The sequence below is a fragment of the Pithys albifrons genome, chromosome 3 (assembly GCF_047495875.1).
Source record: "Pithys albifrons albifrons isolate INPA30051 chromosome 3, PitAlb_v1, whole genome shotgun sequence".
Taxonomy (NCBI): Eukaryota; Metazoa; Chordata; class Aves; order Passeriformes; family Thamnophilidae; genus Pithys; species Pithys albifrons.
The window spans coordinates 16,589,367-16,603,433 of record NC_092460.1 but is presented as its reverse complement, the minus strand read 5'-3'; the positions used below and the strand labels follow the sequence as shown (position 1 = coordinate 16,603,433).

Genomic DNA, 14,067 nt, shown 5'->3' with positions numbered 1-14,067 from the left:
CTCCATCTTTATCTGTCCACATTTCCCTTGAAAGGCCAACAGTTCACTTCTCTTGAATGGAGGAAAGATGGGAGATGTATTAAAAAAAAGGTGTCTCCAAATGGAAAACCTGAAATAGGGGGTCAGATAAAGGTGCGGAGGTCTCTTCCCTGGAGGTTTATCAGACGGGTTAAACAGACACATGTCAAGAGTGATAACATGGAAAGGAATTAAATGACTTCTTGATGTCCTTCCCATCTACATCGAGGATAGGCATGGGTAATAAAATGGCTCTCAGATTATATGCCAGGGATCAAAAGGCCTTATTTGAAACACACCTTCTGGAGTTATTCCTCCATTGAGGATGGGTCTCCCTTCTTTATCCCGCACCAGACCATTCTTATCTGTTTTATGGACCAAGTAGAGCTCTGTCTCCTTGTCATAATCCAGAACACCAACATCAATCCACTCATAAATCAACTCCTGGCTTTTGGGGTCCTCTGAGAGAATCAAGGATTAAAACAGGGTTAGTCCATTCTCCTGGAGTCTACAGCAAATGGAGTTTACTGATGGTGATGCTACAGTCAAATTCATTTGCTAGCTTGAATCTCAGTCAATCTCACACAATTTCTGCTGTGATCAATTAAATAATTAATTCAGGTTTTACAGATTAGAATTTGCAACTTTCTTCACATACCAGAGCCCTTCATTTTCCTTCTTTTACTGCTGTGTGTACCTTGTGGACGACCCACAGTTCCTCTCCATTCCTTCATCCCTTGATCCAGGAACCCTCATTACCTACATGGGCAATGTGGGGATCCCATTCTCCTTTCCCATGAGTGACTCTAGCCCTGTGTCACGCTTCACACAAGTCCTTGTAACTGGGAGTGGGCATAAAATCCTGTACCTTCTCCCCCAGTCTATCATTTCTCTGGGTCATTCCCAGGGCATCTAATTCTTAAATGTTCAGGATCCTCTCAAATGCTGGGAGGTGCTAACTATACAGATATGTATCTGTATCAATATTAACATGGATACAGGTCAGGAGAGCATTATGCTGAAGTTGAGAACAGGTCTGAACCACAGGAATTTGCAACAGTGCTGATACTACACAGCTGTCAGTGGTTTCACCTTCCCCAGGGACCAGAAGGTCTGACTACCTGTGCGCAGAACAGTCCATTCATCCTGGGGAATGACCAGGAGTAGCATTTCCCAAGACAGCTGCAAGCAGAACTCAGCCATCACATTCTGGCTGCCTGAGCATACACACAGCTTATGTTTTATGCTTTGGGTTTGCAGACAGTCAAGCCTCTGAAGGTTGCCCCAGAGCTGTAGACAGCATGCCTGCCAGTTCCTATGCTTTAACGCTACTGCAGATGTGTCGATATAAGCTGCAACACAACTGGACATCAGTACAACTGTACTTAGTGCGGCCTTCTCACTAAGAAGGCTCCAACTGATAGGAAAACAATGTTCACACCACTTAATTTGGCCCAGATTTACTACTTGTAGGTTCACTGTAGTCAGAACTCGTCTTCTGATCCTGGACTTGCAGTGAAATCCAGACAGATCATACTGTGTGCAATTTAACTAATTCATGAAGCGAGCTACATATCAATAAAGAGAAATTGTGACTGTACTGACTTCCAGGCACAAAACCAGAAAGGAAAAAGGCAGAGGCTATGGCTAAAAGAGTAGAAACAGTCCAGGGCAAAACTGACAGTAAGTGAGATCCCTGTTCTCTTGCTCTGACTGTCTGAGCCTGGTCAAAACAAGATATAATGAGATACGGTTTTTCTGCTACTCAGAGCTACATTGATCAAAATCTACATGCTTCCTTCTGCTGAATGGGCCAGTAACTGTTAGCATTGCCTTGCTTGAGCAGTAACTCGTTCAAGCTTTACCATGTCCAAGTACATCATCTGTAGGTAAAAGTGCTTTTCCAGGCACTGGCTTTCTGTCAGAAGATCCTGACTCCAGTCCTAGTGAGATCCACTCTTCTGGAGTACGACAGTCATACTCATAATTGTCAAATACCTAAAAAGCCAGGACATGATGAAATTAAAATTTACTTCAAAAAGAAGAAAATACTCAGTACAAAACTTCATGACAGGAAAATTAACATTCAGTTCCTAAATGGGCTACAAAAATGGAAACCAGCCCAGGTTCAAAAGCTGTGCTGATCTTTGGTCAACACTTTTCTCTCAAACAGCAGTCTCTGCACCTCCAGCCCTTTCCTAGGCAGTACAGACAACCACCTGGAGAGGTTTCATGCAGTAGTACTGCTGACTACTGAAGAAAACATGACACATCTTTCCTTTGGACACACAAACAACAGTGAGGAGCATTCTCAAGGACTATTAGTTCTGATGAAAGTTGTGGGCACCCTGCAGAAGTGCCCATCATCTTGTAGAGACCCTTCAGGGCCCAAACTGGCTCTAAAGCATTTCCTGGTTTTACTGCTTGTTGTGTCAATTCTGGGTAAGTATCCTGCAATCCCCAGAAATCTTCTGTGGTATAAGCAATGAGAAGGATCATAAATTCTGAACGTGCTCTCTTACCTTTAATGGGAGGTAGATGGGAAAGACAGAATCTTTTGTCTCCTCAATCGCTGGAATATTCTCAGGGTCATAGTGCCTTGGCATCAGCTGATTGGAGTCTATCCCCTTGCTGGCTAAGAGCTCAGCAATATCAAAGGTGAGATACAGCCGCCTCCTCCTGTTTTAAATCAGAAGAGGAAATAACCACTTAATGTGTCCAGAAGCATTCCCTTGCCTACAACTCCACTTTCAATTGAGCACACCTATCAGTAGAAACATTTTTAGAACATATTCACACATGTCTATTTCTTCATTTATAACATAAAACAGTTCAGCTGGAAGGGGCCTAGAATGATCATTTACTCCAATTTATAGATTATATACATGTACTACTGTACTAATACATTATGCACATATAGAGCATACATAAAAACAGAAATTAAAAAAGAATGAGAAAAAAAGGAAATAAACACTATTTAAAAACAGTATTTTCTTCCTACATGCCAGTGAATTGTCTTTTGCACCTCCTGCAATGCGTACACACCTTGCTTGGAAGACCACTGCCTTACAGGATAGGATTTGCTGAAGGACTTCTGACATGCTACATCTTGAAAGCAAAAATCAACACCCTAATGTGCTGTGTCCATTCCATAATGGTGCCTCCAGCCACTTTTGGGTTACTTACCTCTCTATTTCAACCTTCCGAGGGCTTTGTCCTGGAAGTCTTTCAAAAGGAATCTGCACTTTGGGCTTAAATGATTGTTCTGGGAAATCTGATTCGGTGAAGATCTCAGTGGTTGGTCCAACCACTTGCTTCTTCAGGGCACTTTTGAAGTCCTCCGGCATCTTGAATTGTGTGACTGAGACAAAGAGAAACACATGTCTGAAACCACCAGACATCACTCTGCTTTACATTCACACCCTAAGGAGGACTCTGCTGTCTGCTGGGTTATCTACAGAAGTCACTTCACTAGATTTGTGAGAGAAATCAAGGAGACATCACATTAGAAACAAAAAGACCTTTTTTTTATGCTACAATATGTCATTATGGTTTTCCAGTATTAAAATGATAGCATAGAAGACGCCTCCACTGAGAATTATGGTTATGCAGCTTTTTAGGAGGCAGAGCACTGACCTGGATCTAAAGAGCTCTTTTTTGTTCCCAGCTTTGCTACAGACCCTCTACATGATAGCCAGCAAGTTACTGTCTCCAGTGCACAGCTTCCCTCAGCCTCAGAAATGGGTGGGATTTCCACTGCCTCCCTGAGGGTGCACTGAGACCAAGAATCAGTTGTAGCTGGGAGAAACTTGGTCAAGGTGCCAATAAAGGGCTTGAGAATATTGCAGGGAGAAGAAGCTGCTCGGGTCATCTTTGCATGCTGAAGTTTCTATTCACGCCTTGGGACAAACCTCTCTCTCCTCAGCTTTTGCTCAAGCAAACCTCCCACTCACATCAGCAGTGGTGTGAGAAAAAAATTGAGTCAAACAGCTAACAATCTCACCATTTGGCCAAATGTTTTCAATGGAAATTTGGACTAAGCAAAAAGTATACATTTCCAAGAACTGGCAGAAATTAAACCATGTCATTTGCCCCATAAATAAACCAAACTGTTTATATTGCTAAACAAGTCGCAAATAATACAACAGCAGCAAACTGGGAATTTGAAGCTTATCCTAAATTAAGTAATTGCATGCGAGCTTTAAAAAGCACTATTCCCTAGACAGAGCTAAGCATTGAACTAAAAATAGATTTTAGTGGAGTGAGAGCTTTTCCTTTGATGAACTTTCACACTCTACCAAGGAGAAACTTAAGGTTCTGGCTTGTAATTGGGTGTTTTGAATGTCAAGCTTTGAATTGAATTGTTCACTCTGCTCCATGTGATTCTTGAGTCATGGATGTGACCCTTGATTTCAAAGCAGTGGTGCAGACCAGCCAATAATGCTGAAACCTGACATGTTTCAGGATGCTCAGGTACAGGAAGGGTCCTCTAAGAGGATTCCCTTGTCCTTCTTAAATGGCCCCTGATTTAACTCTTGTAGCTGTACATTGTCTGCTTAGAGACTATAAGAAATGGCCACTAACTGGCTCCCCTCTCTCTACTCCACTCCCTTAGGAAAGGCAGTTGGCCCAGCATGAATGTGATCTTAAGCATTTGCATGGCCCATGCCAACATGCACACATTATAATTCTGAGGAATCCCTAAAATGCAGCTCTTTAGCCTTGTGCACATCTCTTGCTTGGGGTCTTTACAGAATGGCCTTGATTTGCATTTGTTGTCAGGGAGCACAGCTGTTCGAATTTTGTCACTTCATTGTTGCCAAATCCATAGCACCACCCATTATGGCACTTTGTGCACTATCAACTATTTATGTCAATACTAAGTGTTTCATTTGCATTTACATTTCCAACCTGATAGCTCCTTCCCCCTTGAAGAAGCAGCAGATCATAAATAGAGTTCTGTCTACACTTGTTAAGGATAAGTCTAGCTTGTCAAGATTCACTTGAGGAAGCAGTCATTTGTCCTCTCATGAAAATAAATGTCACTTCTAAGCACAGGAAGGTGGTATATACAGTTCCCATCTTTCTCTAAGACTAAAATTCTCTCACACAGACACTTTCTTCCCACCCACTGCCAGTCTATGATCCATATCCCCAGGAGTGCTCTAGGGGCCAGGAGAGTCCTGGCAAATCTTTCAACCATGCTCTTTTCCTATATTTGAGCATCCATGATATAAGTTCTTGTAAGCATGTGGAATCAGCAGCGCTGTACACACAGAGACCACTTGCATCTAGGGAGAACAAACTGCTCTAGGGTGCAGCTGGATGCAGAGCGAACAAATGAGAGAAGACCACGATTTTGGCTATGGGTACCTAAATCCATACAGCTCTCTTAGGCAGATTGTTTTTGGGGTTGTCATGTGCAGGGCCAGGAGTTGAACTTCATGATCCTTATGGGTCCTTTCTAACTCAGGATATTCTCTGATTCTATGATTTTCACAGGAAAGGGCCATTGCTGGCTCCATATGCAATAAAACCACATGCAAATTCAGTGTTCTGGCAGCAGGACCCGAACTTGCATAGGCAGCAGCACAGTCCACCTTGAACCTTGGTGGGAGTGGATATATCCAGGAGAAAAGGGAGCATGGTTTTACCATCCAGTCAAATCACTTGCCTTCACCTCTAAATGAAATTCACCTTTCACAGGATATTCAAGCAGCTCAGCACCATTCCTGAGCACTGAGAGAAGAACAAAAGCAGAGTACTAACCCAGTGTCAGCAGCCTAGTTCCCAGCATGCCCACTGTAGGCAAACTTTACAGTTATGGCCCCATTTCCTGCCCCACCACGTTTCCTCCCAGTGTGTTTACCTTTCGGGGTGTGCTGCTCGAGGTCCGCCTGTCTCAGCAAAGACCGGTACATGTGTGGGCCAGCAGAAGCACTCTGGAATGCAGCATTTCAGGGGAATGTCAGAGATAACAGAGTACACTTGCAGCACAGTGTGATCAGGGGTCACAGAGGTCCAGATAGAAAGTGAGGCTGAAAGACTGACCTTACCAGATCTTTAGTGTTAACTTAGACTGTAAGTAATGGTCAGGAAGGGCTCAGAGACACAAACACCTGCAAACTTCAGTGCAGTGCACAGAGACAGGGGATCTGTCAGCAGAGTGCATTCTGATGTCAGCTTAAGATGCAGACTGGGGGCTGATCAGGCAGCCAGTCATTCAGATTTTACTACCAAATATCACCTGCAGTCACAACCACATTCCTGCCCTGCCATACCATCCTAAACCCAGGGAACCATGACAGTGCTATCTGGCTACTGAGGAAGGCAGCACAACTGTGACCAGGATGAGCCTTATGGCTTCACTTTTTAAGGGTCAAGACCTAATCAATAGGAAGTGCTAGGACCTGGAGTGAACCTATGTATGTCCATACCAGGTGTACCATTGGTCTTTTCATTTTAGGTCAGTCATGGAAAAAGAATCGCTCTTTGCACTTACCCCTGAGCTACTGGAGGATCCTGGAGTCAGAACATCAGTAGAAAGTGGGTTTTGTCTGGAGGCCGAATATTTTCTTGGCCCCTGACTGGAGCTTTCAGGATGCAACAAGCTTGTTCCTGGACTACAGTCCCTGCCTGAAGCCTCATTGCTGGTACTGGGACGGCTCCTCCCCACAAAATTAATCAAATCCTTCCTTGCTTTCTCCATCTTCTTAGGAGAACAATGCTGTGAAGAAACTCTGGGCTTGCTACAAGTGGAAAGACATCGAGCTGGTCACACACTGTATATTTGGCACCTCTACACACCCTCCCCCATGCTGGATATCCTTGACTTTCTGCGATGACTGAGTAACAAGGTAGGTTCGATCCCCTGATTTGATACCAAGTGCTGCCTTCATGGCCTGGGGGCTATTGGTCTCAGTGGCTGACTCCATGGCTCACTAAGCCTGGGGAAAGAAATTGCTTTATTTTCCCATATGGATTTTGGAGGGGGAAAACCAGCCGTACATGAATTAAAAGCTGCTTTCCTTAAGCAGCAGGGGCCTCCCAGATCTGTGACAGCATTCTAAAGGCTGTCAGGAGAATTTGAATAAACTGGGACTACAAGAGAAGTAGTACTTTTGCTGCACCCAAATCTCTTAAAAACCTTGTCACACTTGACTCCATTGGGAGTAGGTTACAGCCTAAGATATCAGCACAGCTACTCCCAGGTGTAAGTCTTACTCTTCCATTTAAATAATTCACAACAGATGTTTAAGCATCACCTAACGCATATTAAAATATAGCCAGAAGCTCCCCTCTCTCTCTTCCTGCAGGGGATATTTTTGCTGGTGATCTCAGCTCACAAATAACTTCTACTCTTCCACCTTGGGAGATGCAAGTCCAGACAAATAGCCCAGCTGTACAGCTTTATTTTATAAAAACCTCTGCACACAGAGATACCAATTAAGAGCAGACCTCAGACTTCTGGCACAAGGATAACGCAACCCTTGATTTTAGGCCTGTCTAAACACAGAGATGACTACTGTAACTAATTAGAACAGCTAAAGTGACACAAACCCCTCCAGCCTGCACACACACGCGCTGATATAATGATGTACACATACCCGTGTAGCTGATTCCTATAAATTATGAGTCAAAGCTCTACATCGTGTCTCCCAAAGGTACTCTGAGGGCAACACAGTTTACTGATCAATTCCTGCTCAGGGCTAGACCCAGACTCCTCATCCAGACCTACCTGACTAATGCCTTGTGTCTGTACCCTTGCTACAGTCTTGCTGACTTCTGGAAGCCAAGCCTCTGCAACTGGAGTCTTCCAGCTTCCCAGAGCTAAGTGCTGGAAGGACCTTGCCTGGACTTGCAGGCCACAGCTGGCAAAGCACCTTTCTGGAGTCTCATCTTGACCTGGAGACAACACTACAGCATCTGTTCCTGCCATGCCCTCTCTGCTCTGCTCTTGAACGGAGTGAAAACTCTGCCTGTCCTATACTCTTGATGAGAGAGGGCAATCTTTTCTAAATTTCACCTTGCTGCCTGTCTGTGAGAATGAATTGGGTACAGCCAGCAGAGAAAGCATTACATGCATGCCAGAGATAAGAGGGAATAACTGTGCTGGTTTATTACTGCAGGTTCAAGCCAGAAGCCAATTTTGAGAGGTTGAATCAAAAAGAAATCAGATAATAAATCAAGGTTACCATGATGCGAATCTTTTAAGTGAAATGGAGTAAACGAACAGATTGGAAAGACCTGGGAGACAAGATCAATAATACCCCCTCCCCTCCTTCAAGCTAGAAAATCTCAAATTCCTCCCCTCTCAGCTTCGCTTTGGCATGGCAACTGGAACCTCACACCCTGAAGAATGAATTTTCCATGGAGGATTTTGTTTTTATTAGCTATTTTATGCTCTGGCCATATCTATTTTAGCAGCCCAGCAGGATTGATTGGTATCAGCCAAGATCCAAGGATTCCTGATGAATCACTGCTGGACTCTTTCGTGCCTGCTGCACCGGCACAGAGAACAGCAGCAAGGCAGAACAACCCCGCAGTGCCTCTCCTGATATGTCACCTGAGCATCCTCATCCTAGAAGCAATGCCAACGTGGCAACATGACTTGCTGTGCTTTTACCTCTTAGGACCAGAATCCTAAACTTATCCAGTTCAAAAAAGTCAGCTCCAGGATGCACCTCCAGGATGCAGGTTCACCTGAACCTTTAGTAGGGTGAGTGACTGAGCCCACTCACAATGTAGCAGGACTGGCAATCTTTGCCTAAAACCAAAATAACGTTGCTGATGATGATGGCAGCCAAATTTCCAAGATGGGGGAAGGGGGTACCAAGCCAGCACATAGCATGCCTAATTCTTCGCCACTTTGTTCCCTGTGTACTCCCTCACACCTCTGAGTCCTTCCTGAGCACTTATGTCAAAATGAAACAAACCCCTACTCCGTGTCCAGTTGAAAAACATCCATCATGCTCTCCTAGCTGCCCAGAGGGAAGGTCTGCTGTTTCCACCTGCAAAAAAAACCCTGACACACATCACCCAAAATAAAGAACAAAACCAGGCCTCAAAAGCTTTCCCAGCAATTCCCCAAATTAGTAAAATAGCTTGTCTGAGTGCCCTAAAGCTGATAAAGATATGAGAGAACTGCTAAGCATAAAGGGAATCCTACTCTCCTGCCCCCTCGGCTGCTGGAATTACGGCTAGGTTTTCCAGGCAGGAGGTTTCCCAGAGCATGGTGGGGAGCTCGCTCCAGCACCAGCTAGCAGGTGGTTTGGTGATCTCATCCAGCTCTCAGGAACGGTCTCCAGGCTGGCTTAAAAGAGAAGAGAGACCCTCTCTCTTTTATTCAGCATAGCTGCTGAGCCAACGGGATTATTGCAGAGCAGTTCACTCTTTCCCAGCCTCCAATTCCACCAACAGCACCACCTGCCTTCCCACACCCCTGAAATAATGAGCAGCATGTAGACCTAAGACTGTCCTTCCCTCCCTCCATCTGAGGGTGACCCCAGACCCTCATCCCTGGACAGCAGAGCTTGGCATGCATTGCCAAGGTTTAAGGAAGGGAACACCTTCCATCCTGCAGCTCCTCTGCCTCAATAACCTTTTACTCCCCACTGCACATCTGGGAGCATCCCCCCTCTCTTCAACAGCAAACATCTGCCTGGCACCCAGCTGTCCCAGCTCTAGTTATAATAAGCTTGGAAAATCTTTCCCTGGCTGTTGAAACACGTATCTTTGCAGCAGTTCAGTCATGTCTCTCACACCTGAAAAGCATGTTTCCTAGATATAACAGGTACAATGTATTATGCTCAACTGAACTATTCAAAATGAGAGCATATTCTTATGGCACTGCTGACACAACATTAGCTACAGCATCTGTGTGTCATTGTGGCAAACTATAATTACAATTTCTCAGTAAATCCAGGCTTTACACATCCAAGAAGTCAAACTCCCACATGTCTTGCTCAATGTCTGGTACAAGCTTTTTGATCTGTTGCCTCTATTTCAATTCTTTGATCCAAAGCTTTGACAAAATGGGACTCTTTTCTTTCAAATAAGGTTCAAAATTGCTAAAAATTGCAACAGAAAAAGAGAATAGTAGTTTAAATATCATCTAACCTCTAAGCAAAATCGCCGATTGAAATCTAGTATTTATCTGAAATCTATTTATCTGTGGATAGCCAGAACCCCAGCTACTACACCATATGGGCACCAACATGCAGAAATTCCTTTTTCCTATAATCTAAGTCATACAATATAAGCTCTGACAGGTGATGCACTCCCAACAAACTGCTTTAAACATCATCCTGTTCTTCAAATCCCTTCTACTTTAAAAAGAAAGTTGAAAGTAATTTCGAGTTTCATAGCAGCTCATTCCCTCCAGCAATTCGCTGGGCTTCAAAATTGGTTTTCCTCTGGGTTTTTAAATGCATTCTTTTCTCCCCGGGAAAGCACCGCACGAACGGGAGGACACGGAGATGGTGACGGGTCTGCTCGTTACACCCCAACGACACCTTTGGGGGCTAGAGGTGTGGCGGGTGCTGAAAGACCCTTCGCCAGCCCCCGAGACAGAGAATCCAACAATATTTGCTTCATTTACAAAGCACAGCACAAATGAAACAGACATTGCTGTTTGTTTCACCAGTGAATCAAACCGGGGTGCGGGAGCAGCAGCCCAGGGGCTGTTTAACGTGCGGAGAAGGGGCAACGCCAGACGAGCAGCTCCCAGAGCCCACCCTCTGCAACAGCCACTTCCAATGCCCTGAGGAATCCTGACCCTGCCCGACATTTCCACTGTCCTGAAAACACGCGGGGATCCCTCATCACCTACACCTGCGTGTCCTCCCGCCCGCCGGCCCAGGGCGCCCTCCCTCCCGCCAGGCCCGACCCGGGCGGCTCCACTCCAGCCCCCGAGCCCTCCCCGGAGCCCGCAGCTCCAGGCCCGCTCCGGGGGAGGCACGGCCCGGCCCGGCCGTGCCTGCGGGCTGTACGCACCGGCCGGACTTAGTCCGCCCCGACCAGAGCCAGTCCGCCCGACGCCGCACTCGTTGCCACGGGAGTGAGGGGCGGGCGCAAGGCTCCTTCTGGAGGGGGCGGCTCCGCACCACCCCCGCGGGTCGTTGGGCTGGTCCGGAGGAGCCGCGGGACAGCGCGGGTCGGGCAGCACCACAGCCGGGGCTGGGGGGGAGGGCCCTGCTGGTGTGCGCAGTGTCCCCAGTGCCCTCTCAGAGCCACCACCAGCTCAGCTGCCACCGCAGCGACCCTGGTGCCACCTCTGAGCCAACACCTCAGCTGCCACCGCAGCGACACCTCAAAGCCCCCTGTGCCACCTCTGAGCTGCCACCATGGGGACACCGCAGAGCCCCTCTGCTACCTCAGAGTGACAACTGAGTCACCCCCCAGGGCCACTGCTGTGCAGCTCTGCCACCAAGTCCCCACCAGCCATGCCTTCCAGGGCTGCCAGCCCCAGGGTGCAGGTGCTTGGCCACCCACCAAGGAGCCACTGAGTGCCACTGGGGACAGCCCCTGTTCCCTGTGCAAGGGCACTGAGGGGCTGGGTGCCTGTTGCCACAGTGTCACCTTCCATGCCAGCTGGCTGCCAACCCCACCAGCCACTGTCCAAGGAGGTCCAGCAGATCCCAACTCCATCCCATCCCCAAAACCATTGCAGGCAGGCAGATTGCTGATGGAGAGCTGCACCATGGCTTGTCTGTAGCCAGCCTGATGTACCCATTAAAGTCTTGAGCTAAGAAGCCATGTTGGGTGGGAATGTGGGGACTGCTGGCCCTGGAGAACATGTCATGCCCTACAGAAGAAAAAGTGGCCCTGAGTCCTGTTGGGAAGGCCCCAACAAGCTGGTCTGCCAGGGAGGAGATGGTGGGGAAGGGACAAGCAGTGCCAGCCCTGTGGGGAAGGGAGGAAGAACAGGTTTGGATTATTTTGGGGGAGAGGAAGGAGGTGGAAAAGCAGAGAGGAAAAGATTTAAAGAGAGGGAAAAAAAACCCAAACAAAAAACAAGCCATAAAAGTAGGAGATCTAATGTGAGGGAGTGCAAAGGGCAGAGGAGGAGGAAAGGATGAAGCAGGAGGCAAGTGGAGGGTTCTGCAGGATGAGAGCTGTGGGTAGGTGGATGGGCAGGGGCTGCTTCATAGCTCCTTTGAGACCCCCCCCAGACCTGTGCAGTCTGGCAGAGAGCTGACAGCAAGTCCTGCTGCTGCCCAGCTCTGCACCCAGGAGGGGTGCAAGTCCTAGAAAGCAGGGCCACAGGAACAGGGTTCTGCAGGGCTGCCTGAGGATAACAGAGCTGACACGGATGTCTGTGTGGCCTTGCACGGGGACAGAGGGTCAGGCAAAGTGGCACTGGGATAGGGGCCATGCCATGGGGAGGCAGCAGAGCTCAGGCCATGAGCACCAGCTCCTGTCCCTGCCTGGGCACCTGCCAGGTAAAGGGCTTGAGAGTCAAGGGTGGAAGAGGAATTTGTGCCATTCAACAATTTGCAAGTAAGGAGAGGTGAGGTTTGGGCAGAAAAAGGTGGAGGCTGTGGCATACAGAGCCTGAGAGAAGAAAAACAGCCTCTCTACCAGCAATGCTCACCTGCTATTAAGGTGTTCACTAGCTCAGCCCCATGCATGAAGGAGTTCTCTGGGGGGGATTTGCACTCCATGTTGAACTGTACCTGGCCCCACTGAAAGTGGCAGATCCTGCAGAAACTCCCAGGTGTAAGTCCTTTGTCATACTGATGGCCCCATTGTTTTACTTAAGTAAGGAGTGCTGCTGGCTTACCTCAATTATGTTTGATATAATTACAGCTCTTGATGGAGTTCCCTGGAGTCACATCCCAGATGGCTTTTCTGACTGGGAGGAAACAATGGTGGAGCCCCTTCACATGGGAAAAATACCTGTCCATTTCCTGATGGCATTGTCACCCCTGCAGCAGGTTGGGATTCACAGCAGGTCTTGCTGTCCCTGTGGTTAGCTGGGCTTCATTTTTGACCAGGCTTTCAAAGTTTGCCACAAAATGCTTCAGCGAGTCAGGAGATGAAAGCTGAGCTAATTGGAGTGGCTGGGTCTTCACAAACCCAGCAGGCCAGAACAGAAAGCAGACAGGTGTGTGAGCCACCTGCTCTCCATCCATGTGCTGCCAGGACTGATTCATTCCCTGACCTGCCTTCAGAAGGGCCTTCTGGTTCCCTAAAGACTCGCTCCCAGGTGTTGCAGCAAGATGTGCTGGCACTGTGACCTGCTTCAATGGGTTCTCCTTTAGGCCAGGGAGATCAGGCAGAGGAACGTTATACCCACCCACTTGCAGAGCACAGGTTCAAAGTGGCAGTGGTGGTGGTTGGCACAGCTGAGTATGTCTGTGCTTTCACCTTCTCATATCAGTCCAAGCTGAAATGCTGTTCCCAGCAGGGTCAGCACAAAAGGTTTAGTGTTGTCTTCATCCTGACAGTTCTTTCTATTTTTTTCCTACCATGGGCTCTTTCAAGGCCACAGATCCACCCATACTTAAAGGTGATGCTGAGATCCCATAAAAACAGTTCTCCAAGAAGAGGTTCCCAAGTCCCTGCTGAAACAGGCTGATCAGTGACTTATCCACTATTTTCTTTAGTGTAAGGCTGTTTTGGGAGAAGGAAACACTTCTTTCCCTGTCCAGACAGCCACACCACTGGTATGAAAGCACGTGCAGGGTTTAGCAGTGTCTGAACTCATAGGGCGGGAGAGAGGTGTCATCTCTCCCAGTTACCAGGCACGAGAATCAAACTAGTTTCAATAGTTCTTAGGATGTGAGCTGACACTGGGGAGGAGAAATATGTGAAATACGCTAATGGCTCATTCTGCCTCTGAGGCTCTTTTCTGGACGAAGATCCCAGCTTCTCTCTTACATGGTCTGTGAGCTGTTGGAGCCACTTTTCCTGACCTCCACTTTCACTCCTTTGACTCTCGTACATCTATCACAAACCAATAACTAGGAATACACCATTGCCAGGACTGAATATCACACCAAACTCACTTCTACAGAGAACAGCCTTCCCTTAGTTATGGGAGGA

General features: G+C 47.3%; 1 protein-coding gene across 1 annotated transcript in view; it reads right to left on the bottom strand.

The window, feature by feature from the left end:
- DNAH1 (dynein axonemal heavy chain 1) overlaps positions 1–6,760 on the bottom strand; it is a 68,967-nt gene extending 62,207 nt beyond the window's left edge. The window contains exons 1-6 of the mRNA XM_071549726.1: positions 6,521–6,760; positions 5,888–5,960; positions 3,205–3,379; positions 2,541–2,697; positions 1,884–2,016; positions 318–479 (exon numbers count right to left, since the gene is read on the bottom strand). Of these exons, the coding sequence (XP_071405827.1) occupies positions 318–479; positions 1,884–2,016; positions 2,541–2,697; positions 3,205–3,379; positions 5,888–5,960; positions 6,521–6,727 (907 nt within the window). The 5' untranslated portion in view covers positions 6,728–6,760. The remainder of the gene's footprint in view (positions 1–317; positions 480–1,883; positions 2,017–2,540; positions 2,698–3,204; positions 3,380–5,887; positions 5,961–6,520) is intronic.
- Positions 6,761–14,067: the final 7,307 nt, after the last annotated feature.